Here is a 27,500-nt window from a genome sequence, read left to right as displayed (position 1 = left end):
TGAAGGTGTCCTGTGGTATCTGGCACCAAGACGTTAGCAGCAGATCCTTTAAGTCCTGGAGGTTGTGAGGTGGGGCCCCCATGGATCAGACTTGTTGTTCCAGCACATCCCACAGATGCTCCATCGGATCGGAGCCATCCAAATGATGTAGAAGAAAACATGATTCATCAGACCGGGCCACATTCTTCCATTGCTCCATAGACCAGTTCTGATGCTCACATGCCCAGTGTAGGTGTTTTCGGCGGTGGACAGGGGTCAGCATGGACACTCTGACCGGCTTTCGGCTACACAGCCCCATACGCAGCAGGTTGCAAAGCACTGTGAGTTCTGACACCTTTCTATCATAGCAGCATGAACTTTTTCAGCAGTTTGAGCTACAGTAGCTCTTCTGTGGGATTGGACCGGACGGGCTAGACTTTCATTTCCCACGAGCATCACTGAGCCTTGAGCACCCATGACCCTGTCGCTGGTTCACCAGTTGTCCTTCCTCGGACCACTTTTGGTAGGTACTAACCACTGCATACCAGGAACACCCACAAGACCTGCTGTTTTGGAGATGCTCTGACCCAGTTGTCTAGCATCACAATTTGGTCCTTGTCAAAGTCGCTCAGATCCTTACGCTTGCCCATTATTCCTGCTTCCAACACATCAACTTCAAGAACTGACTGTTCACTTGCTGCTTAATATATCCCATCCCTTGACAGGTGCCATTGGAACGAGATGAGCAATGTAATTCACTTCACCTGTCAGTGGTTTTAATATTGTGGCTGATCGGTGTGTATTGGACAGACAGTTTCAAGGAGCAGAACTAGAGGTGACAAGGTGGTTGCACCGACAGGTGACTTTGGCCAGTTCAGCACCCAAATCATGCTTTCAAACATTCTGATTTTCATTTTCACTTGAGTTCACTATCAGGCCCCAATTTTCTGTCTGTTTTTAAGGCAGCAAACAAACAATTAACAATTATCCAACATTAGTTTCGACCAGATGGAAGGCTTGTTACCATGACATAATTTTAGACGTTGATCTATAGAAGTACTTTGAAGGCCTATAGATCGTATAGGTGCTTGGTGATGCTTTTTTATTTCCTGTTTTTGTTCTCTTTCTGTGACATTTAGAAGGAATAGGCGTTTGGGGCATCACAGGAAGGAAACAACTTGATATAAACAGGGTGCACACAGTGGCGACAAGTAAGTTGCTGCCCTCGGCAATAACTCCCTATAGTGCCCACGACAGGAACCACCACTGGCCATAGCATTGGATGCAATCAGGATTCCCGCTGAGAGATGTTTGATCAGTAGCGAGTATGAGAAGTATGGAAAATACAAAATACATGAACACATTTGCTTTTTAGGACCATTTTTTGACTAGACCCGTGGACGTTTGCGTCCAATTATACGTAGACTGCACTCACCCGGAGTGTGTTACGGTGGAGGGCGTCTGCGCAATGACTGAGTTCGACTGCGCAGATGCCAGGGCTGGACGGGAGGCCAGGCTGCAGCTGGGGGCCATCATGGGGCCGTGGTGAGCCTGGGGGTGCGACAGACGGTGGGACTGGGGGAGGTGGAGCAGAGGCTGAAGCTGGAGCTTGAGATGGTGCGGGTGGTGCGGGTGGTGGTGTGGGTGGTGGGGTTGGGTCTGGTTTAGACCCGAGGATCCGTTATGAGGAATAGTCTGTTAGGGCAAAACAAACAAATATCAGCATGTGGAACTTGTAGTACACTACAGTGGTACCTTGATTTACGAGTGCACTAACATAGGAGTTTTAGGAGTTACGAGCCGTCGTTCCGTCGATTTTTGGTATTCATTTGCGAGTAAAAATGTGAGTTACGAGGAGTGACCTTCAGGTGCACCGCTGCTAGTTGGCGTGGCGAGCGAATCCGGCCAGCGTCCCGCGTCTCACTCCTTCACTTCACGTGGTTACCTGACCGTGGAAGCATCTCTTTTGTGTTTTGTGCTCGCGATTTGTGCGTTTTGTGCAGTTATTTTGCCCCAAAAAAAATTCTAACCATGGGTCCTAAGAAAGTAAGTGCTGAGAAGAAGCAGCGGATGATGTCGATTGAATTAAAGCATGAAATCATAGAAAAAGATGAGCGAGGTGTGCGTGTGATGGAATTGCCGACATTTTTTTTAGTTAAGCGAAAGTGAAGTGAAAAAAAATATTGTAGCAATTAAGTTCAGCAATAAAGTGTAGCAACAAACGAAAGTGACCGAAAAAGCACAAAACCAGCTCTTCCAACCTCCTCCGCCTATCTCCTCCATCCTCCACCTCCGCCAGCATCTTCCGTTAGTCCAAGTCGTCTGATCTCCAAGGTAAATACACTTTATAAAACCAGTTTATTTCTTTACATTCTATTTTATTGTGTTTTATTATTTTTTTATACAATATTTGGTATTTATAAATACATTTTTCTTATTTAAAAACACGTAACAAAAAAAAAATTGGGGTGTTTTTTTTGGGGGCTGGAACGGATTAATGGCATTTCAATTAATTTCAATGGGGAAAATTGTAAACTCGTAAGTCAAAGTACCACTGTACTTCAAAAAGCTATACTCACTGCTCAGCCACAACATTAAAACCACCTCCCTAATATTGTGTAGGCCCCCTCGTGCCCCCAAAACAGCTCTGACCAGCTCTAACATTGTTTAGGTAGGTGGTATGTGTCAAAATAACATCCACATGAATGCCAGGACTCAATGTTTCCCAGCAGAACATTTCCCAGAGCATCACACTGCCTCCACTGGCTTGCCTTGTTCCAATAGTCGTGCCATCTCTTCCCCAGGTAAACGACACACACGCACCCAAGCAAACGTGGTTCATCAGACCAGGCCACCTTCCTCCATTGCTCCATGGTCCAGTTCTGACACTCACTTGCCCATTGTAGGTGCTTTCGGCGGTGGACAGGGGTCAGCATGGGCACTCTGACCGGTCTGCAGCTACCCCGCCCCATATGCAGCAAGCTGTGATGCACCGTGTGTTCTGACACCTTCGTATCATAGCAGCATGAACTTTTTCAGCAATTTGTGCTACAGTAGCTCTTCTGTGGGATCGGACCAGACGGGCTAGACCTCACTCCCCACACGCATCAATGAGCCTTGAGCACCCATGACCCTGACGCCGGTTTACCAGTTGTCCTTGTTGGACCACTTTTGGTAGGTGCTAAACCCTGCGTACCGGGAACACCCCAGAGACCTGCTGTTTAGGAGATGCTCTGAGCCAGTCATCTAGCCATCACAATTTGGGCCTTGTCAAAGTCGCTCAGATCCATACGCTTGCCCATTCTTCCTTCTTCCGACACATCTACTTCAAGAAGCTACAGTTCACTTGCTGCCTAATATATCCCATCCCTTGACGAGTGCCATTGTTTTGAGATGATCAATATTATTCACTTTCACCTGTCAGTGGTTTTATTGTTGTGGCTGATGGGTGTACATAACTGTAGCAGTCACATGTGGGGTTGTTTTTGTGTCTTCCATGCCCCAAATGCTTAATTTACTGGGGAGAATGTGATCGCCCGGTGTGTCTTTCCTACCGCAGGTCATGTATCTGCCATTGCCTAATTGGGTCTGACTGCCCTGCCATTATCTCCCTCACACGCAACTGCCACTCAAAAGGCTCGCCCTGATGGAATTCCGTTATGAGATATGAATACAGTATGCATTCTGAGCCATTCAACCTCATAACGTCTTGGATTCTCCACAGGCAGGAACTGTCACACCCTCCACTTCTGCCTCCCCTCCCACCTAGCCTGCAGCCAGTCCCTCTCTCTCTCTCCCTCTCCTTCCCCTGTCTGTCTGTGTGTGTGAGTATGGGGGGTGGGCGTGGCTGTATTCTCGGATCTCTCCTTATGACATCATTAACCTCACCTGCTCTGCCTTTTCACTTGCTGTACAACAACTCATTACCAAGCAGTATATCAGCCCCGGTTTTCCATCAACTCATCAGCAGATCGTTGTTCGAGCTACCACTTACCAACTCTCTGGTGCCCTGCACTGCCCTGCCCCCTTCTTACTCCCTTGATCCCTTCCCTAAACCCCTGTTCATATTTACCACTATTCCTGTCTTCTGTGTCTTGGGCTTGGGTTCACTAGTCTCAGCTTTAACAGGAACCGCGAACCCAAATCCGTAAGAAAAGCATCATTTTTTGGGGCTTTGTGTTCGTTGGGGACATTTACGGGAATATTTGAGGATTAGATTAATGCATGTAATTTACACTCGGAATGCTCTTCAAAGTGGTAATCTGTCCGATTATTTTGTTGAAAAAATCCCATATTCACGGATCCCTTGTAATTGTACGGCAGCCCCTTTTTGTTATTGTAAGAGGAAAATCTTGAAGCCTAAAACTATCTGGAACACCAACTTCTGCATAACAAACGAACACCGTTTATGTCTTGTTTGAACCGCGCTGTCACAAAGACCTCGAAGTTTCATCCAAATCGATCCGCCTACGGAGCAGATATCAGCGAAAAACCAACCAAAAAATGAGCGATTTTTAAGACCGACGTTCCAGTACGCCAGTCCGAAATATGTCCAACCTGGCTAACAGTATCTGGAACACATACTTCGGCGTAAGCTAGAAACACGGTTAATGTAGTTCAAACCACTATATAACAAGGATCTCATGGTTTAAATCTTGTCCAAATCGATCCACATACGAAGCAGATATTAATGAAGAACCGAACAACTTTGACCCAAAATATTCAGTTTTTTCTGGTTAACTGACACGTCACACACATTGTACGAAATTGAATGAGATGAGATTTACAGTAAGACGCTTTATGACTTCATCATATTTTACTATAAATGTACAGATTCAGATTGAGAATGTTCAGTTGGACCGTGTCCATAAGGAAATGACCAAACTATGGATTTACATGTATATATTTCTATAGCTTCTAAACTGGTAGATGCCAGTAGATTTATTCGTTTGATATTTTAAATCCGTGGTCCACATTACTTTGCAGATTAATAAAAAAAAGAATAGGAAATAATCCTTGAAATGTCGTCAGCGCGTCCCTCGAAAACACTGTAATGTGCGACACAGTGATAAGATCAAAATACAAGGTGGCCTTAGAAAAAAAGTAGCAGTGCAATGGTAATTACCCACATAAATATTACAATGTTTGTCGTATTTTATGGAAAGTGAACTTATTGAAAATGTAATCCAACTAAAAAACTGAACTCAATTTTACTAAAGAAATCAGAATTAGACTGCTATCGTAAATCAACGTAAATACCTCATAATTGATACGACACACAACCTCTACTGCAAAGAAACTCGGGATGTACTTCAAAAAAAAAAAATACAACTTTTTTGGAATAAACGTCATGAATAAACATTGTCCTTTAACTACACTTAAAAAACTGTAATGAAAAAACAGAAAGTGTTTGTGATCTTGAGTTATTATTCCATACATTTTCTAATTGCAAATGAATGGTAAAGTTACATATAAATGTTATCTGCATTAAAATATAGACAAGTAATCTATTAAATTGGATTTTACAATTTTGCATTACTAACATGAAAACTACAATAAAGTAATAATTACAAATAACATATTTATATACTTTATAAATTAAATGTATTTATTGTTATTGTTATAAAAAGTAATCACAAAAGTTATTTTTGTTATTATGATAGATGCAGAAAAATTGCCGAAAAAAAGCCAAAAAACAAAAAGACAATAAAGAAGCCATTGTCCAAACATCCAGTCGTCAAGGTCAGTCACAACATTAAAAAAAAGTACTGAAGAAACGAGACAAGCAACTAGGTGACGACAGACCGGGGGGGGAGTCCATGCTGCGTTCAAGTTAACTGGGAAAATCGCGCTGCCTTTCAGAGGACCCAGGAAACTGTAAAACACACCGCGTAATTGATACTTTTTTTTGCTGGTAGTTTCATAAGGCTCCGTAACAGACCCCACCACCAACCATGGAAATAACATATAGAGGAGACCGTACATAACAACAAATAGATTAAACGGTAATGGTAACGGTAATTTAATGGAGCGTTGCGAGTTCATCAGTAACCTGTAAAGCTAATTGGTCGATGTTGATACTGAACCTTACATAATTGAATGCACGGTAACATAAATGAATATAATGTGGTTTGTTTCACCTGTTTCTTCTTTTGCTCCTCTTCTTCCGCCTGCAAAAACTCCTCCTCGATCTCATTGAACAGACCCACCTCTTCACAGTTCCGCAAAAATCGCGTCGGTGTTGGGGTCTGGTCTGTAATCATTGCACACACACACACCCACCGACAAATAACCAAACACACACAGACATGCAGACAAAATAAAATATAAATGAAGGAGCATCGTACAGTAACGATAACATAAATAAAGAATCTCTTATGCTCTTTTTCAAAACGGCCCTCTCTGCCTTTCTGCGATAAGATAAGTCCGTCTCTGTGTGTCGTCTAAACGCGCAGGGGTCAAAGGTCAACCGCTTGTTGTTTTGATATGAAGTTTCCTTCGGCATGACAGGCTGCATGGGAGAGAGGAAGAGACGAGGTGGGTGGGGTTGGGCGGAGCTAGAAAGGTCAGAGGTGAATCCTGATGTTTACATCCAGAGCAGGCAGCTGTTCCCATGGTTACGGTGTAAGGATGTGGTTTCCAGGACCCAAGTGCAGAAGAAGAAACAGGCAGATGGAAAATAGAAATGTTAATTGATTTTGTGTTGAGAGAGTCCTTGGAGAAAAGAACACTTCGACCAGAAGGTATAAACCAAGAGAAGGCTACTCGTGACTATGACTGGGAAAGATACGGTAACGTCCTTTTACAAACGTAGACGGCAGGCAGAGGATGCTGCGAGTCTGGATTAGTCCAAGAATCATCAAAGAATTATCCAAGATACAGCAACCGGGAAAAGGCACAGACTGTATATATAGCCGGCAGGGAAGTCCAGGTATACTATATGATGTGACGCTTTATGATGTTGTCTCTGTTCCAGACACGATCGTGACAGGTATCACGTGTGAGAGTGTTTCGACCGCATTACCGCGGCATTGTGTCATGTTAGACTCTGACATGGAAGCTGCTCGGGCAATTTCTCGTGCATCCGTCCAGCACCTTTCATTATATTTACAATCGCTCTGGGATGTATGTTTTGAGGCGTAGCTTGCAGAGCTAGTTCTGTCAGACAACTCGACGGCGCCACATACTTCCGCGCCCTTATTTGGCCCAGGCCTATTTCAGCAGCCAATGGCTCCAGCTCTACCTGCTTTGCTGCCTGCTTGCTTTGCCGTGTTGTTGCACTCCCTCCACCTCCCCTGCATCCTGCTGTTGGGCTCTTCTCTTCTATCCAATGGGGGGATTCAAGCTCATCGCTCCTATATTTCTATCTCACTAAGTATGTCTATGTTTGCAGTACATCTTACCGGGAGTGATGAGCAGTAGAGCCCAGATGCCAAACTCAAACCATGAAAAACAAATAAAGTAAGTAAATCTCGGAGTTGTCTGCCAGAATTAAAATGAGGTGCATTTGTGGATGTATAAAACATCACAGTGCAGCAGCGTCCAAAGTGAGGGAGGGAGGGACAGTTAAGCTCCGATGTCTCTAAAATAACAAGAATTCTCAGCTCTGAAAAAGGGACCAATTTGCCACAACACTTGCCCTCTGACTGCGTCATAAATCAAGAATTATATACGAAACAGAATGGATCCTCTCCCGCGAAACGGGAGAGTTGTCTCGGCGTCCACATCTCCATATGTTTTGCTGTAATCTGATTGCGGGATCCTGCGAGCGGCTGCAACACGAGCGGCGCAGCCACATATCTACCTGTATCCAGCTTATCTGATTTCATACTGAGTGACCTGCCGTCATCATTTTTTCATCAAGCGTAGATCCCGATAAAAAAGGTCACCCCCCCCCTGCCCCCCAACCCAGAGGCAACCCCCTACACACACACACACACACACACACGCACCTGTGAAGGCGTTATCTGTCTTGACTGAGGGGAACTTGAGGGTCATCTCATGTTTGTGTCTGTGGATCATCAGATGCTCTTCTGACTGGAAGCGCTGCCGCACAGAAAGAGAGAGAGAGAGAGAGAGAGAGAGAGAGAGAGAGAGAGAGAGAGAGAGAGAGAGAGAGAGAGATGAAGATGTGTTAAATGAGGTCCCACCTATTTGGTTTGTCTCTTTACAACTGGCAAACCATTCCTTACAATCAGAATGTCAGATAAATGTTGGCTGATTCAGGCAGTGGTTCTCAATGTGGGGTCCGGGGACCCCCAGGGGGTACTTCAAGAGGTTTCAGGGAGTCCCCGGCAAAATGCCTAATAGTTAAACTTCACCATTATTTCATCTGCAAGACATTAGCACCATTAGAGAATGTACAATAATTACTGTTTTGTAACAGTCTATTCTAACTATAGAATAGACTGTTATGACAGTCTAAGACAAAAAGACTAAATCATATCTAACAATAAAAAGCTTCTCAGATTATCAAATGGGATCCGTGGCCTGATGCATATGAAATTGAGAGTCCTTGATGTAAAAAGGTTGAGAATCACTGGATTTAAGGATGTGTTTTATGTGTCAATATGTCCTATCAAGCAATTGAGGATATTGAATCAGTTATATGTAACTCTCTTCTAAGAGCAGTATGTTGTTGATGACTGTGCAGCATCAATGTTTTCAGTCAAATCTTTTGGTTTTTCAAGTCATGCTACGCAGTCATCCTGAGGACTTTCCAACTTTTCAATTTTACCACAAGAGCTTTCTTAATACACACACACACACACACACACACACACACACACACACACACGCTCCCACACCCACACCCACACCCACACACACCCACACACACACACACACACACACACACACTGCTGACCTGAGAGCAGCCCGGGGCGCTGCACATGTACGACCGGTCCTGTTCGTCATTCATGTCACACACAAACCTACGGGGAAACAGAGAAGACATTGATCGTGGCAACCCATTCTGCTCACGGCATCATCTGTCTGAGTTCTCTATAAGGTCCAAAAACACCATTATAATGAAAGCTTTTGATGCTGTGGGTTTGCAGTCAGTATCTATTCCAATCTTTTCAATATGACAGCTTGGCTTAAAAGAATGCCTTCAAAATAGACAGGGTTTCATCTAAATCCAAATCAGGACTAAACCAATCCTATTGAAATGAATCCAGAATATAAAAATACCTTGAGACGTTGCTAAATTTAAATTTGTTCTAGACTAGCAAGTCCTAGACTAAGGTCCACCTTTTTTCTCCATTGTCAAGGTCAATGACCTTGGCCATTTCAGTTAGTCCAGATTAAAAGTGTGATTTAGCCTAAAATAAGGCATAATCGGCATCCGCAAAAGTGCCCCCTAGTCTTTTACCTTTCTTATGCTGTTTTCCTGTGTGTTTACCAGAGCAGGCGACGTTGACAGAGGCGGGTGATATGTGTGATGAACGCTTTGAGACTGCGTCTTATCTTGAAAACAATCAACACTCTAGTATCAGTGGCAAAGCAGAAAACCTCTGGAACTTTGCCTGACTTGCTACGGTCAATTCTGCTCCTTAACATGTGTAGGGATATCAATTTGTAGACAAGTGCGATTTTTGTGATTTTTTTTGTAGTTCTAAAATTATAATGAGGTTGTGTGTGTGGGAGTGGGATTGATAAAGGGAGCTCGGCAATGCAACTTGAGTCATGAAAAGAAAATAGCGAAAAAAGAAACCCACAAAAAGACGATGACGAAATGTACAAACTGGGGAGGATGCGATCAATCTAGATAAAAGGAGTAAACACAGAGAACACTGTGCCACAGCTTACACACTCCCAACACTAACCCAAACTTGAACCTGACAGCTCTCTCTGCTGGAGATCTAAAGTGAGCGAGGGGGTTGATTGGGGCGGAGGGTGGAGGGGAGGGTGGAGGGCGGCAATTATGACTCATTTGAATCGCTGCCATCACTGCTACTACTGGCCCCTTCCATTTTCCACAGCGGCAGAGGGGAACAGTCGACGGCATGAACATGACCCGGGAAATGGTCAGAAAAAACAACGAGATGCATCGGAGACGCCACCCTCCCACACACACACACACACACACACACACACACACACACCTGAGTGAGCGATGCAGAGGTGTGTCAGTGAAGGACACACCTTGCTGACACACCAGACACACCTAGGGTCCTCTAGTTCATGAACTCATGAACTAGAGGACTGACAGAGAGAGCAAGAGGGGGGGACAAAAGTACATACTCCCACAAGAGATGAACGGTGGAGGTGAGGTGCGGCGGCGTGACATTATAGGAGGAAAGAAGTGAGAGAGAGAGAGAGAGAGAGAGAGAGAGAGAGAGAGAGAGAGAAAGAGAGCGATGGAAAGACCCAGTGGTGACGTGAGGTGATGAAGAAAGAGAGAGAGAGAGAGCGCCAGAACGGGAGGGAGAGCGAGAGAGAGTGCAAGAGAGAGAGAGAGAGAGAGCAGGAGGACATATTGGAGGGAAGAGATCGGGCAGGAATGAAAGTGGGAGGGGCCAGCAAGCGGTGGTGGTGGTGGTGGTGGGTGGTGCTGTACTGTACTCCTGACAGGTTTGAACCTGCCTCAGCCCCTATTTTCCACCCCTCCTCCGAACCCAAACTTCATGAGTGTGTGTGTGTGTGTGTGTGTGTGTATGTGTGTGTGTGTGTGTGTGTGTGTGTGTGTGTGTGTGTGTGTGTGTGTGTGTGTGTGTGTGTGTGTGTGTGTGTGTGTGCGCGTGTGCGTGTATGTGTGCGTGTGTGTGTGTGTGTGTGTGTGTGTGTGTGTGCTTGAAAGTTAAGGATGGAGAGAGCATGGGACAGAGAGAAGGGAGACAGACAGACAGACAGACAGACAGACAGACAGACAGACAGACAGACAGACAGACAGACAGACAGACAGACAGACAGACAGACAGACAGATGGATAAACAGACAGATAGACAGACAGATGGATAGACAGATAGATGATAGATAGATAGAAAGAATTAGTCATCATTATCATTTCTTGACACGTGATCACCAAGTGTTTTCTATCTCTCCTTCTATTGGCGCGCTTTCTGCTGGCAGATCAGCAGACTCAGCACATTTCCTGGAAAACCTTCTGTCAGTGTGGTCACTGCAGAATGACATCAGCTCTAATACCCAAATCCAAAGAGAGATTGACATTTTGCCAACAAAAGAAGGATTATTTGTTTTTGTATTGTGCAATAACGCCAAAGTGGATACGAGAGCAGAAGAGGAATAGCAGTCTGCAAGGACTGTTTCAGAAACGAACGCAAAAAACCCCAATCATATATCCGTTGAATACACAATGTGGAAATGATCGACGTTTGGATACAATTTGAAAAACTATTACGTCACCTGCATCCGATCGTCCGTCAAAATGTCCCTTACCGCTTGTAAACTTCATTCACAACTCCTGAGAAAGTTTCCCTCTCTGACGCTGGGACGAGGCGGAACGGTGTCAACACCGAACTGTCGGAACACGCGTGGGATCCCACACTTAATTCAAAGTGAAGGCTTTGTTGTTTTTGATTTTTCTTTTTTTTTTTTTTTTTTGGTTTGTTTGTTTGTTTGTTTGTTTGTTTGTTTTTTTCAGCGAAAGCCACAGAACATGAACCGGTTCGTAAGCAACCTGTTTCACTCATAAACAACCCTGCTGGGTGCAGTCACACCCCCCAAATAGACGCTCACACTTCGCTCGTAACTGGCACTGACTTTCCAGGGGCTTCGGAAAAAGATATAAATTAAAACAGGACACTATTTCCAAAACTCCCCGCGGAGTTCGTTCCGATGTAAGCAGCGAGTCTTAAACTTCTAGAATCAAAATGAATGTGAAGCAGTTTTGATAAGCTTACCCACAGCGGCGGAGGACGAGCGGCACTGGGAGAGGACCCACGCTGGACTGGAGCGCGATGACAATACGTTCTATTTACAGAAGCATTACATCACCGCCCCGGTGACGTCACGTGGGATTCCTGAACTTCTAAATCATTGCGGTCCAGTTCGGAAGGGGGCGGAGGGCCGGTGACGTCAGAGGGAAGAAGTTAACGGGACGGCGGCGCGACGCGCGCACACATGCGCGCACATGCGCGCACACACACACACACACACACACACACACACACACCGACCGACAGCAGTGTTTGGTTCGCGGAGAGGGAAGACACCAGGCAAAGCCGGGCGTGGAATAGCGGAATGTTTCTTTAAGTCTGGAGCAGGAAGTCCCGACACGCTGCGGTGTGTGGACGCTTTAAAAATGAAAAAAACTTTTCTTAAAAGTTTTCAAAGAATTGTATGAGCCTACAACAGGCAAAGAAAGAAAGAAAGGAAGAAAGAAAGAAAGAAAGAAAGGGTGGAATAAGTACTTTCTACCAATAGAGTAGAAAGTACCAAGTAAATGTAAAAGTACCGCTTCGCTATTTCTACTTAAAGGGGCAATAGACAACGTTTGCGCCGCCGTCGCGCAGACAACCCGAGCGCTCCACGATCGCTCCGAGCGCTCCGTGTAAATCGGGAGGGATTCCCAAACGTTTCTATTGTCATCGCGGGCCGGACGCAAGATGACCTCCAGCTGCGCTTCGAGAGTGAACTCTTCCGCCCCCGATGTCGGAACTGTCGAGCTGAGCAAAGCGCACCATCCCGGTGAGGGGGCACCCCCACCTTCGTCGCGGCCTCCCGCCACCGTTAAGCAGCGTATACAAACACGAGGAGGGGGGACACATAATAGGTTGATGAATACCTTTACAAAAGACAACAACACCGTTTTAATTTTTGATTTTTCGATTTGAGATCGCTCTGCAAAAAAAAAAAAAGGACAGGCCAAATAGGGCACCCGGCCCGCCTTCTCACTGCCCGGTGGCAAATGCCCCGCGGTCCGGCTACTGTCCGCGACCCGGTGGTCGGGAACCCCTGGTGTAAAGGATCAACACCACTTTGGGAATAAGAGAGAAGAAAGAAGCATGTTCACCGTAAAGGTCGATTTAAATTGTCACAATTCTGGTTAAATTTTCCTTGTTTTGGTGGCGCAATCATAGACACATATACACAGACCCCCCGCATTGACTGCGTCGGCTCGTCGTTGCGATACGTCAACGTGGCCGCCATATTGGAGCGGGCGGGACTGGCCTGTAAACAAATAGAAGATTAACGTTCAACGATATTAACGTTCACATTTCTCAACCGATTTCAATGAGTCGTTTTTATATTCAGGGGTTTATGATCGACCTGGAGTACATTGTTCCACCGTCCACCATTTTCGCCAACTGCCGTAAATTTCTCATTTTCCCGGGAGTAAATGTATTGCGATATGGAGGCTTATAGGGAACCAATCTCAACGCTGATGGTGTCATAGCCATTACACTTTGCAATCAACATTTATTTCATATTGATAAGTAAAAGCAAAACTTTTGCTCCTTCAAGTAAAAGTGAATAAGTTATTTTCATATCCAGTGCCTATAACCAAGATTATAATGTGGCATTCGGTGCTACTGCACCTTTTCTCCCAGGCAAAAAAAATATAATTGTATTTATATAATATTTACATATTTATATAAATATATTATTCATATAAAATAGATATAAATCCATTTTTTCTTTTAAACTAAAGTAACATGACTGTGCAGTCAAGTAAAAAGTAGTGTTGTGGAGCAACAGTTGAAAGTTTCCAAAACCAAACCAATAGTTGTACTCCATTACATTCCACCACGGAATCCCTCACAGCAACAGCCACATACACACACAAACTGTCAACCCCACCATTCACTCCACCACCCTTGCCAGATGTGAGCTGGAGTCTTTGTGAGCGAAACAAGTCCTCTACCTGCTTTCACCTGCTGAGTAACAGAGCTACCCACAGTAAATAAGTGATGAAGAGGGAGAGCAGGGAAACACTGACTGACCTGTACAAAACAAAAGGCTTGGACTGGAGAGGAGAAATTGTTATGGTACTGTTCACAGTAAGCATGTTCAGCCCCTATGATGAAGATGCCAAGTTTACTTTGGTCCACTCAAAGGCAACCTTTTAGACAGCTCTCTTATAAATCTCTGTGCAGATATCACTTGTGTTTTTAAAGTCACGAGTCACATGTGCCACAGAAAAGAACAAGGAGGGATTTATTTTGGCCATTCACATCTGAACCGAGACATGAAGGGGGAGAAGATCCTCCATATTTGGTCTTTGGTGTTCCGGCATTCAGAGGACTGCTGGAGTTGTACGGGGAGGAATCTGGTTTTGTTGTGGTTGAACTAAGAAACCGGACCAAGCCCTATACTGACTCATCTTCCACCAATCACATTAAGTATGTAAATTCTGGCTACCAAGGCAACGAGAACAAAAAAACTCCAACAGGAATTTGTAATGGCTGCTGTGTGATTCTCTATCTTATAGCCACGTGAATGTGAGTCATTGTGTTTTCTCTTGTTTTTTTCGCAGATGTTTTAGCACTGAGAGAAGCACAGGCCAAAGGGAAAACTGTGTGCGCTTGTATATCCAGTTTCAAGTTTATTTATTTATTAAATGATTTAAATCAACAAAAAAAATGGAATGACAATTACGACATGTGGTCTCTTCCTGTGACAACTATAGCAATAAATATAAAGAAATAAAATATAAATATAAAGAAAGAAGAGAAATATGTAGTCAGCCCGAACAGTGACCGAACAAGTCACCGGCCAGTGGTGTTCAAGGGAGTGTGTGTGGCCGATGCTGGCAGTGTGTGTGTGATGTGTCCAACTGGGTGTGTGTGATGCGTCCACTCGTGAGTGCACAGGATTGGTCCCAATTCATGCCGGTGTAAGAGGTCAGAAACCTATCAGTGCTGCCGAGCAGCATAGAGGCTCCACAGCCACCCATGACAGATGTCCTACGGTCGCAAGAACATTCGAGCGAGCCCAAAGCACTGCAACGGCAGAACAACACCCAACTGAACAGAGAATTCAAGACCCACATATGTCCCGAGACGTGCAAATCAGTGCCCAAATACACAAGATGAACCTGTATCCCCAAAGTACACACACAACCCACCCCCATGCGCCAGCGTGAGACGCACCTGAAAGCGCAGAATGCGGGCCGTAGGACGACAAGCACAGTTTATAGCAGTGTCCTGTATATGCTATGTCTCAGCTGGCTGCCCTGAAGCGACCACTACTCACATGTAAACTACTTCCATGACTCAGTGGCCATCAATCAGTCATAGCTGTATGGCATCTTGACCACAACCTGGCTTTTCAGCGAAAATGGCAGGTATCGCTCTGTCGATGTTGAGCCTCCCGCTCAGGGCACTCACATTAATGTCAATTAAGAATTCAAGATTTTGCAAAGTGCCTGAACTGAGCGATGGGTTTACCCGTTTGATTACAAGAGTCCTCGGAAACTGGATAGCAGTCAGTTCATATTTTGGGGGACAGGGTGTAATATGTGTAAATCAAAGTCGTTCATCGTCTATACCCCCCTGTTACCCATATCCATACAACCGGTTTGACCCTATGAGGTTGTGGACATAATCTGATCATTTATTCTAACTCCGTAGTCTGGTCGGTAACAACATAATCTGACGCGTCGTATCGCAGACCCTGTCCTAATAGATTCAATTATGTCATGCACTGTAACCCCATTGCCTGCTCTCTCTCTCTCTCTCTCTCTCTCTCTTCACCCCCACCCCCCTTCTCTCACACACACACACACACACACACACACACACACACACACACACACACACACACACACACACACACACACACACACACACACACACACACACACACACACACACCACTATAGCAACAGATGCTTGCACTACTCTTTTTTTACGTAACAGTGTGAGAAACTGTTACTGTCACAGCAGTTCTAAAGCACCATGTGTGTGTGAGTAATGAGCTCATGTTGTTGTTGGGTGTGTGTGTGTGTGTGACGAAGTATCTGTGTCGGAATGATGATGTCACCGAATTTCGAAACGTTGTGGCCTACGACAGAGAGTGGATGCTGAGGATGTCACGCTGTTTGCACATGTGTATTTACTTTGTGCGTGTCAATGAGTTTTACCTGTGTGTGTATGTGTGTGTGTGTTTTCACATGCCTGGGTGGAGGGCAGCTGGTCCTGAGGTTGTTTGCTGAAGTCACCGGCCAGTGGTTTATGACGGTGGCCATTTTGACGCTCGATTAGCGTCTCCGTCCCGAGCCGACCAGCCCTGGCTAGCCAGCGCCCTGTGATTTGAGGACATTCTCCTCTCTCTCTGGAAGCCAACACTCACAGACACACACATGCACATAGATACACACACACACACACACACACACACACACACACACACACACACACCCACACACACACACACAGACACACACACACACACACACACGCAACACTTTAGATATAGTTCACTGTTAATACTGATGCCAAAGGGAGTATGCAAGAGCTAGAACTTTAATATTCCCTAACAGACTGTTCTGCAGACTTTTCTTTGTTTGCAAATAAAAACAAAGGGATCGCATGTCTGTCATATCCACATTTCAATGAATAACTGACTTTGTATCTTCACACTCAGCTGGGAGCTGTGGGGCTTTCAGTTCAAATTTGAAAGTCATATTGATTATCAATATCAGGAGAAAATCTGAAGAAATGAAAAAAATCTTACTCACAACAACACCACAGTAACATATTGTAACGGACTGGGTGAAGTGTTAGTGTTTAACTGTTATGTTATGAGTGTCACAGTGTTAAGAGAGAGAGAGGAGTTTAGCTAAGGTACAAAAAAGGACTGTATATTGCAGTTACTGAGATTTCCAGTGAACTTGTTATACGCTCAGAGGCTGAGGCCTGTCAGTCATTTCAGCTACCTACACTGTATGACAGTGACTGGGTGAGATGGCGTAGCTGTGATTGGCGCAGAGTTAGGGAGGATGTTCGTGTTCCCTCCGAGAGAGATTATAAGCGGGAGACAAGCGAGATGCTAGGAGGGCACACACCGTTAAGCAGGCCAGGGTTTGTTGTTTTGGAGTGTGTACTGCCACCAATAAAGTGTAAGTGAAACCAGCTAAAATGGCCATCTTACTGTGTGACGCTACATTTGGTGTCAGAAGTACGTGGTTTTCCTGCGCCATTCGTCGACCTCTCCACAACATGGTACCGGGCGACCGCTGTGACTATTCACAGAATATGAGAAAGATGCTGCCAGGGTATTATTCCAAGGTCAAGTGGGAGGAGGAAACAGACGAATGGTGACATTACGGTGCTTCCGAGGCTTGGAGAGCGGCGGAGCACAGAGCGCGGGTGAGAAGTGACTATGAGACTGGCTGCCAAGGCTGACATGGGCTGCTTTGGCCACTCCAGCAATGAACGTGCCACCTGTGAAAAAAAACACGACGGCCAAGAATTATGGACATGACCAAACATGTTGAGTCGCATGGAGAAGTTCTCCTGCCCTCAATGAAAACTCCCAGATATGATGGCAAGGCTAATTGGGAAGAATTTCATGCACAATTTGAACTGTTAGCCCAGGCCCGCAAGTGGTCCATTGAAGAGAAAGCCCTCCAGCTAGCAATGTGCCTTACTGGTGATGCCTTGTCAAGCCTGCTGCTACTAAGCCCTGATAATAGGACTGGCTATGATGCTTTAGTTGGAGCTCGAAAGAGGCGGTTTGGGCCACGCTCAGCGGTTAACCTTCTTCGCTTTGAGCTATGCAGCCGATAGCAACGACTTTGGAAGCTGCTTGGGGATCTCGCCAATGATTTTTAGAGGCTGGCAGCGAGACATGCAACAGACTGGACTCATTGAGCCTTCCACCAGCTCCTGGACCTTCCCGATTGCCATGGTCCCCAAAAAGCCAAAGGATAATTGGCGGTTAGTGTGGCCTTCAGACACCTCAACAATGTGACCAAAAAGAACCCCTACGCCCTTCCACGCATTGATGAGGCCCAGTGGCCGGTCTTTCGGGTTCTTCTCTCTGGACCTGCACAGCGGATATTGGCAGGTCCCCCTCGCTCTTTCGGCCAGACCCAAAACTGCCTTCATCACCAGCGGGGGCATGTGGCAATTTAAGTTCCTTCCATTCAGTCTCTGCAATGACCCCGCCATGTTTGAGACACTGATGGACAAGTTTCTTGCCAACGTTCCCAAGTAGGAGTATGTTGTGTAATTGGGCAACATCCTTGTTCATGGTGAGTCCTTTGAGCCAGCTCTCAGGGCCCTCAGGCGTGTGCTGCAAAGGGTTGCAGCAGCGGGATTGAAACTGCACCCCCAGAAATGCTACTTTATGAGAAGTGAGGTCACGTTCTTGGGCCACAGGCTTGGAGGTGGCCTGTTGGCACCATGGACAAGGAGGTGCAAGCTGTGAAGAACTGGCCCCTCCCCCAGCTCTGTGTGGGACCTGAAGAGCTTCTTCGGCCTGTACTCCGGCTACAGAAGGTTCATGAGGGCATTCTCCTGCATAGCTGCAAAAAGGGGAGGCATTGTTGTGGACAGAGGAGTTTGGTGCGGCATTCACTTCACTGCAGAAAGCCCTTGTGGAGGCCCCGGTTCATTCCCCGTCTGACCACACCCTGCCTTTCATCCTTGACACTAATGCCTGCAATGTCGGCTCAGATGCTTTGCTGGCTCAGGCATCGGGGCCGATTTATGTTTCTGCTGGGAAGTTGGGGGGCTTCATTTCCTGCGTTCTGCTGAATTGTTATGCACCAATTTATGCCTTTTCTGTGTCAATTTATGGAGGAAATATCTATTTAGGTAAAGGAAAACACAAAATTCAGGCACCAGGTGACAATTCTAAAAACAATGGAATAAGATGCAGGAAGGCTCTCATGCATTCTGTATTGCTTTCAAATAGCTTTCTGTAACTTTTCAAATTCATTATTATGCCATATTTTGGCCATAACTGATAACAGCAATGATCAAATCTTTTCGAGAATGAGACCTGCCTGTGTGGGCACAGTGTCAGAGGAGACGCTGTGCGGCTGCTGACTGAGATCACAACAGTGTGTGTGTGTGTGTGTGTGTGTGTGTGTGTGTGTGTGTGTGTGTGTGTGTGTGTGGGGAGCGGAGCAGCCGTGCCACGATGTGCGCAACGCCCTCTCCATGTTTCTGGGACACAGCGGCAAATTGGGCCCCGATCGTTCCCTTTCCATTTAAAATGCGCAATTTGCGCCCCCGTCTCCCCCTCCTTCTGTATTTTTCCCGTTGGTGCTTGACTTTCTCCGTGGGTGCTCGAGCCCGGAAGCACACACAGGATTGGCACCTATGGGCCCAGGTGATGCCTGGAGGAGTGTGAGGGGTGGCATACAGCAACAGGACATTCAAAAAGGCTGAACGTTGCTACTGTGTAACCAGGCGGGAGCTGCTCGCCATGGTCAGCGCCATCCCGCATTTCAAATATTACCTCGGGGGCCTCTACTTCACAGTCAGGACTGACCACTCGGCCTTGCAATGGCTCATGTCTTTCAGAGAGCCGGAAGGCCAGCTGGCACATTGGATTGCAGGCATATGACTTCACTGTGTTCCACAGACAAGGTGCACAACATGGAAATGATGACACACTTTCCCGGCACCCCTGCAACACCGATGGTTGCCACTACATTGAGAAAGAAGGCACAGGAGGAACAGTGTCTGCAAACCGAGGTGAAATGTGCAGCGGGGGGCCTGGAGGGGCCGTCAGCCAGCCATGGACTAGCAGCTGTGGATGTGGCAGGGAGGGGGGCAAGGGGAGGCTGTTGACATCAGACCAGTGCTCACGCAAGTGCCAACCGACCCCAATGGGAGGAGGTTGCCATGTTTTCTCGAGCCACAAAGGGACTTTGCTCAATGTTTGAAGCCCTCAGCTGTGTGATGGGGTGCTGCAGAGGGGGTGAAAAAAAACAGCTACACGGTAGAGACACGGTGATGGTGCCAAGGGCCCTGCGGGAGATGGTACTCTGGGCAGTGCACGGAGCTCCAGGGCCTAGTCACTTTGGGGTCGGCAAGATACTTTGCCAGCACCTTCAGGGATGCTAAGTGGCCCGAGGCATACAGCCTGCCGGACCAGGAGTTGGAGACCATAGTGGACGCATTGGTGGAGGGAATGTTCAGCAGATTTGGGTCACCCAAACTTTCACATAGACCAGGCCAGGAACTTTGAGTCCCGTGTGTTAGCAGCCATGTGTGAAAAACTGGGCTCCCACAAGACCCGCACCACACCCCTCCATCCTCAGAGTGAAGGACTGGTGCAACAGCTGGCTGTAGTGACGGCTTAACACCAACAGGACCGAGATATCCATGTCCCCCTTGTGCTAATGGCATAGCGGTCTGCTGCCCAGGACCCCACTTTCTGCTTCCCTGCCCTTCTCATGTTAGGCAGGGAGATCCGGACTCCAGCTGAGATGATGGTGGGCCCGACACTCCTGTGGACCCTCTGGGACCTGACTATGCCAGAAAGCTCCAGGACCGCTTAGAGTCTTCTCACAAGTTGGTGTTGGGTGTTGTTTTGTGGCACGGTGGCGCAGTGCATTGCACTGCTGCCTCACAGCAGGAAGGTCCTGGGTTTGATTCCCGCCTGGGGCGCTGTTGGCACCGTGCTCCGGCGGGTTATCTCCCAAATAGGAGCCTTTCTGTGTGGAGTTTGCATGTGCTCACATGGGGTTTCCTCCACCTCACGTCAGTAAGGACCCCCCCCAAAAAAAACATGCACAAATCATGGTCTGACCAGCGATGGACACTCGTCCCCGGGCGTGTCCACGTATGCTGCCCACTGCTCCTGGCTGTGCCCCCGGAGGAAGGACAAGCTAGGATGGGTTAAACGCAGAGGCCTCATTTCCCCGGCCACCATCCAAAGCATGTACATGTGTGTGTGTGCATGTGTTGTAGTGTGGTGTGGTGTGTGACAAATAAAGATTGTTCTTCTAACCCTTAGAGGAAGAAGGGCAGGTGCCCAAAGCTGGACAGAAGATAGGTGGGGACCTGCAGGGTCATGGAGAGAGTAGGCAAGGTTATGTTGCCCTTCATCGAGATAGGCTGGCCCCCTACCACAGCACCCCACCCTGACCAGGGAGTGCAACACGAGGAACACTGGACACTTCTTACTTAAGGACGCTACAATATGCACAATAACAGGCAACATAGGCCAGTCACTTATTTAGCGAATGTGCAGTGCAATAACAAAGTCCAATAACAATAGTTAAGGCGTCCATTGTTGTTGATTGTAAATTAAGAGATTTAAGTGTAGTGTTGAGGTGCGTTTACAGGTTAGAGTTAAGTCAAAGTACGGTTTGGAGAAATAAGCTGTGGTTTGGTCTCTCCCTTCTAGTGAACAGAAGCGCCTCCCTGAAGGCAGCAGTGGGAAGAGGCGGTTCTCTGGATGAGAGGGTTCTTCATGATCCTCTCCGCTGGACTGATGGTGTGGTCTGGGTAGATGGAGTCTCAACCACAGACTAGTGGTGGAAGCCTGTGGTTTAGATTTCTTTCGCGATTGTACCCTGCCAAGTTCCTCTACTGTGTGTTCTCCAGTACCAGACAGGGATGGACAATATGACATTGCTTTCAATGATAGCTGTCTCGGGAATTAATCTCTGTTGTGAATTGAATGAGTAGCGCATAACAACTCAAATACATCAGGAGCATTTCTGGAGAATCACCTGCATATTGCCCTGGTGGAGAATGACAACTCACATGTCAAAAGATGATGTCTTGATGATGCGCAGAATGTCATTTTTGGACATAGAAATTAAAAAAAGAAAAAAAGAAAAAAAAGAAATGTCCTATATATAATATAAAGCATCCGCAAACAGCCAAAAGTACCCTAACCATGGTCGCGAATAACTCCTTTTTCTCCCTTTTCCTCTCTTTTCATCTTTGCCTTCATTTTTTTATTCTGTGTGTAGTAACAATCTATGTTTGGATGTGTGGGCTTGTTTCAGATTGATCTCAGTGATTTTAGTCTTTTGCTTGACTTATTTAGTCACACGGTGTTATTCTTCTTTGCTTCCATATAATGTGTTTAATTCCTTATTTAAAGCACCTTGAATTGCCCATGTGTGTGAAAGGAGCTATACATTCCCTTGCAGTTAAATTGCCTTTTTAAGGGTAAACTATGTCTAATTCCCTTGATTCAAGGCATCACCGATCGCACCAGGTAGGCTGCATATGACGCAGGACCACATCTTCCTCCTCCTCCTCCACCAGCCGTCCCCACCCCCACACCGTCCCGCCTCCCTCCCCAGCTGCGTCCGCCGCTGCCCCGTCTGGCCGCCCGGTGTCTGCTCCGCCGCTCCCCGCTCTGCCCCGCTCCCTCCCCGGACCCGAAGCCTGCCTGCCCGCCTGCCTCGCTCCTCCCCGGCCCCCCCCCCGCCCCCCGGACTCCGCCGACATGACGGGCATCGCCGCCGCTTCGTTCTTCTCCAACTGCTGCAGGTTCGGGGGCTGCGGGCTCCAGTTCGAGTCGCTCGCCGAGCTGATCGTCCACATCGAGGACAATCACATCGGTGAGTCCGGGGGAGAGAGCGGGGGAGGCGGGGGGGGGGGGAGCTACCAGGCCGGCGGGCTAGCAGGCTAGCCGCTGCTAGCTGTCGCGCCGGAGCCGCGCTCTGGTCGCGGCCATTCCTCGCCTCGCATGCCGCGCCGCGCGCCGGCTCCGCCCGGCGGTGCTCCGCGAGCCCCGGAGAGCGGGCCTCGGGCGATATCTTCCCGTGGGTTCCGCTAGGGGGTCGCGGGGAAACGTCGTATGTACGTGCACGTTTTGAACGGTGTCTGGTGTGAGCGGCAAGTCGCCCCGGTGGGCCGCGGAGGTCCAAACAGAGGTGAAGTAGCATCCCGCGGGCAGCGGCTCCGCAGAAGCTAAAGAGCCGGTGTTTACCTTCTAGGCCCCCGTGCAGCACGCAGATGGCCCCTGACACCTCCACCGCCTCTCACCCCCAGAGCGACCACCTTGTGGGCCACTCCGCTCATTGATGTTCTGCGGTTCAACGCGTTGTCGGGGCAGCGATCACAGAGACGCGTTTTCACTACTTTTGTATTCGACTCGAGTATTTATTTTTGGTTTTCCTTCTTGCAAGTTTCAACCTGTTGCACTGCCCAAGTCACTCGACGCCCGCAACGCCCCGTATCTGGGTGGGAAAAAAACAAGTATTTTTGCAAAATGAAGCTGAGGGAACGGTCCGGGTCCGTGGATGAAAGAAAGGCGTGCCCGCCGGTGAAGGTTTCTCGTGCAGCGGTCTGGTCACAGTGCGTCTGCTCCGGGGGGGTCTCATTTCTGGGGCCCTGAACATCTGAGATAAGATGCGATTAGCCCCCCCGGGGGGAGACATGCTGTGCTCATCTCTGAAAGCGTCGCGGGGCCCAGCCCTGCGGTTCGCCATCGCAGATCATGTGAAGGATGCTTTGCAAAGTGAGAGGACGTCACCAAAAATGGACGAAGTTGCTGTAGCTTGACGTCAGTAATGGAGGTGGTTGATTCTGCATTGTATGCAGGGCTGTCCCCATCATGATTTTAGCTGGCGATTAATTATCAACAACACTTTAACTTAATAGTCTTAACTTGTTATAATAATACATGTCCACCTACTGCAGAAGAGCCGTGTGTTGGCATTGAACGGCTCGGAACAGAAAAATTGAGGTAAACCAATCATTTTCCTGAACTCCCCTGACAGTGGTTTAAAATTCCCCTTTAATTTTCATGGAAACGTGTGATTGTGGAACAGTAACTATGTATAGCAACAATTATGTAATGTGTGTGTGTAAGTGGAGCAGGGCCTGGCTGGTGTTGTGGCGTGGCGTGGCGTGGGGTGGCGTGGGGTGGGGTGAGGTGAGGTGAGGGGGGTGGTGTCGATCTTCCGGCTGAGCCAGTCTCCATGGCAACCGGCTGTCACCAGGAGGGAGGGGTTGGGGGTTGTTTGTTGGCAGGGTGACAACACACCTGCTCTCCTCCGCTGCGACGCTGACAAAGGCCCGGGCGCCCAGTGGTGGACGGGTGGATGCGTTGATAGAGTGGAATGCTAATGTGTTGGGGTGGGGGCGGCTGTGCAAAGGTTATTGAGTTTTGGGATGGGGGGATGGGGGGAGGGGGGGGGGGGGGGGTGTTTGTTAGTGTATCTGTGCATGTGCGAGTGTGAGTACCTGCATGTTGGCTCTTTATGGAGACTTCATTGGGCCGTGACTGGCCTATTAATCTGACATTTTGGTTCTTGATCTTCGAGTGTTGTTGTGAAATTCATCTGTTGTCAAAGTGTGTTGCAAAATGAACTGTCATCGTAAACAGTGGCGTTCAGAAGATTTATCCTTTAGTTGTGGTCGATTATCAAACTTTCAAATGGTGTTGTTCAATGGATGAACCTCAGTGGGATTTTTTTTGACATGGTGTTTTAAATTCATGAGGAGGAATGTTGTGATATACGTAGAGAAAAGTGTAAAACACCTTATAATGATCATCCAAAACATCCTGCAGTGCTTCCAAATTTACTAAAGCGGATTAAGATCAAGTTCGACCCGATCCGATCGCCTTTGACATTATTTTTTCTCTCATCTGTGACCACATCTACCCCAACCAGCCCCGTATGCTGACCCCATCTGGCTCTCGGCTCGACTTTTTATATCCCGGCAGCCAGAGGAGCAGAATAGGGGTCAGCGCTGGGATCACAGGGGTTAATGAGTTCTCCCCTTTCCCTGCTCTTTTTTATTTTTACAGTGAACATCGAGATCTAATCAATACAATGCCAAGATTAGTCACCACAGACAGATGGCGAGGTGTGTGTGTGTGTGTGTGTGTGTGTGTGTGTGCGTGCGTGGTTATAATTTGAAGTATTAGCTGAGTTCATCCATATTTCATAGCTCTGCAAAATAAGGAATGGCAGTGGAATCTGTTTTGTGCGGCTCAGGTCAAGGGAGTTTACCTCTGAACTTTCCCTGACCCATCGAAAGTGTTTTTATTTATTTATATTTTCCTTGGCTTTTGTTTTTGCAAAGATCGTAGCAAAATGGTAGAAAAAGACAGTACATCATCCACAAATGTTATAAAATGGATACTGTCCATGAGTGATGTACAATAACATGAATACAAATAGATAACAAACAAGAAGGAAAAGAGACATAAGACAGGTTTCTTACCAGGTCCTTGAGGTGCTTAAATTTCATCCTCAGAAATGGATGGACTGGAATACCTTGAAAATTGCCCCTTTTGTGCTGAGGTGCTTGAAAAGTCCTTTAAAAAAAAACAAAATGACAATTACGTCAAAATTTCCAGGATCACTTTGATGCAATGATAGATGATGTAAATTTAATCCAGCATGGTTGGAAAAAGACACTTAGTAGATGACGATGAGATTAATAATAGATATTTACTGTATATTTAATAGACAATATAAAATAATAGACGGTGAGATCAAGATTCTATAATATTTTAATGAATACAGATCACATAGAAAGTTGATTGTATTTGTTGTGTTTTGTGAAGTCCTTGAAAATGAAAAAAGTTAGCTTAAAAAGTACTTAAGTCCTTGAATTTCATTTTGTAATAGCATAATGATCCCTGATCAAATCACCCCATGGTTTTCTAACTACACCCGATAAATTAGAAAATCAAAGTAATCCGAGGGTTTTCACCTTTTCTTATTTTTATTTTTTGAACTTAGTTGAGCGCTTCCCCCTGTCCTGCGACGAAGCGCGCTCTGCTTTGCCATAGACAAGTCTGTCCTCTGCTGGTGGGATGTCCAATGTGCAGCCTGCCTCAGTGGAGGCGCACGCACGCTCGACCAGGTGTGTCGCCCCAACGTTCCACCTCCATCCTGCTGAATAGGTCTCCTTTGTGGACGATCCAGCAAGCAATTTAACCTCTGTTATCAAGAGGGATCCTTAACAGGGAGATGGATCTTTTTCCATAAAATGCTCTCACCCATTATATAGGCCCCCGTGTTCTCTATCTCAATGTGTTATTTGTTATTTTCCTGTTTCCTGTTGTTGTTGTTGTGGACTTTGTGAGGCAAATGGAGTGCAGGCAAGGCCTGAGGAATGCGGTGATGTCAGGCGTGTCTCACCGTGCAAGCGTGGCACTTTTGTTCTCCTCACAAGCACAAGCACAAGCACAAGCCCATACCTGCACCTTACCGCATCAGAGAGAGAGAGAGAGAGAGAGAGATGGAGAGGAAGTGAGGGAGTGAGGGAGAGAGATGGGGGGAGTGAGGAAGAGATAACCCAGGCTTTAGAGATGGTTTAAGTAAAAGAGGCAGCACTGCAGGAGGGGAAAATTCCTTTGCAACCGGACACTGGATGTGTGGATTCGTGACTTATGGGATGGTCAGACTCATCATTTATCATTTAGAATTATTTATTTGTTTAGAATCCAAATTGGAAGAATCACAATGAGCTTATACCCGCGAGTACATTTTCATATACAAGGGATTTGTCATGGTGAGGATCAGTGCGTTTGTCATCCAGACAATTCGCGTTAAAAATCTTAACGGGCTGAACATTTTTAAATTAAATTAAAAATAAAAAGAGCCAAATATATAGAAATAGCCCAAAAATACAGAATTGATTTTATCCTTTTATTTACCTGCACTGGTTAAGATTAAAGAGTCCCAAGTAATCTCCTCTTGGCGTCAATCAAAAGGATGGCATTTTTTCCTATTTTGGATTGGTATAGACCTCCATACACCTTTCTCAAGTGATGTGTTATAAAGATCACAAACAAAGGGGATCTTAAAGACAAGTAAACACATTTTAGTAACTTGGTTTGAATTTGGGACTTTATTTAGGTCATGCCTGTTGTTTTCCCATCTCCCTTTCAACAACAAGTGGGTTTTAAGACGTGAGGCTGGAGTGAGGTGTGTGAGTGTGTGTGTTTGTGTGAGAGAGTTGCCGATCGGCACACATCCTAAATGACCTGTCAGGGTGTGTGAAGTGAAGCAATTAGTGCATTGGTATTCCCAGCTCAGCACACACACACACACACACACACACACACACACCAACAGAACTCCTTGTGGAAGTTGGAGGGCCCGAGTGCCCCGCCACGCTCTGCCAAGTGTAATTACAGAGAGCTCTGGTGCCCCCGCCAATCCGAATCCCACCGTGCTCCCTCTCTGCCTCCATCCGGTGGCCTGCTGCTCCAGAAATGCGTTAAAAACACCCTCTCTGGCTTAATTAGCAGCCTGCAAAACAAGCTCCGCATTCTTGGCCTGCCCTGCACACACGCATACACACCCAGAGAGACATACCTACACACACACACACACACACACACACACACACACACACACGCGGTACGCACAAGCAGTGAACGTCTGCCTCCGGCGGGGGGCAGCAGAGCACCGCCGTCGAGAGACTGAACGCGAGGACAACTGTTGATTGGCTACTGACTCTAAAAAACAGTGATTAGGGAACTAAATAACCTTTTCTAGGCCTCTGGAACATTTTACAGGCCTGCATTTTGCTCCAGCTTCCACTTTGAGTAATGGTTGAGCGCATTTGTATGAAATCATAGGGATGGAGAGTTCTGTAGAAGTTCACTACTTGTGAGGAGTATAAGTATAGCAGATATAATGACAGCCCTATTTTGCTGTG

General features: G+C 46.8%; 2 protein-coding genes across 3 annotated transcripts in view; one reads left to right on the top strand and one right to left on the bottom strand.

Moving 5' to 3' along the window:
- LOC307239250 (cyclic AMP-responsive element-binding protein 5-like) overlaps window positions 1-11,869 on the bottom strand; it is a 25,519-nt gene extending 13,650 nt beyond the window's left edge. The window contains exons 1-5 of one of the 2 annotated variants that reach the window (XM_080012592.1): window positions 11,844-11,869; window positions 8,846-8,912; window positions 7,932-8,025; window positions 6,120-6,232; window positions 1,415-1,674 (exon numbers count right to left, since the gene is read on the bottom strand). In XM_080012592.1, coding sequence (XP_079868718.1) covers window positions 1,415-1,674; window positions 6,120-6,232; window positions 7,932-8,025; window positions 8,846-8,899 — 521 coding nt within the window. In that variant the 5' untranslated portion in view covers window positions 8,900-8,912; window positions 11,844-11,869. Of the gene's footprint in view, window positions 1-1,414; window positions 1,675-6,119; window positions 6,233-7,931; window positions 8,026-8,845; window positions 8,913-11,379 lie in introns of both variants that reach the window. The other variant, XM_080012591.1, reaches the window with a different exon arrangement.
- A 10,429-nt stretch (window positions 11,870-22,298) lies between these two features.
- Window positions 22,299-27,500, top strand: part of jazf1a (JAZF zinc finger 1a) — a 12,237-nt gene continuing 7,035 nt past the window's right edge. The window contains exon 1 of the mRNA XM_080006911.1: window positions 22,299-22,429. Within this exon, the coding sequence (XP_079863037.1) occupies window positions 22,315-22,429 (115 nt within the window). The 5' untranslated portion in view covers window positions 22,299-22,314. The remainder of the gene's footprint in view (window positions 22,430-27,500) is intronic.

This window comes from Zeus faber (genome assembly GCF_960531495.2).
Source record: "Zeus faber genome assembly, chromosome: 1".
Taxonomy (NCBI): domain Eukaryota; kingdom Metazoa; phylum Chordata; class Actinopteri; order Zeiformes; family Zeidae; genus Zeus; species Zeus faber.
The sequence above is the reverse complement of the archived record's forward strand: the minus strand, read 5'-3'. Positions and strand labels throughout refer to the sequence as shown.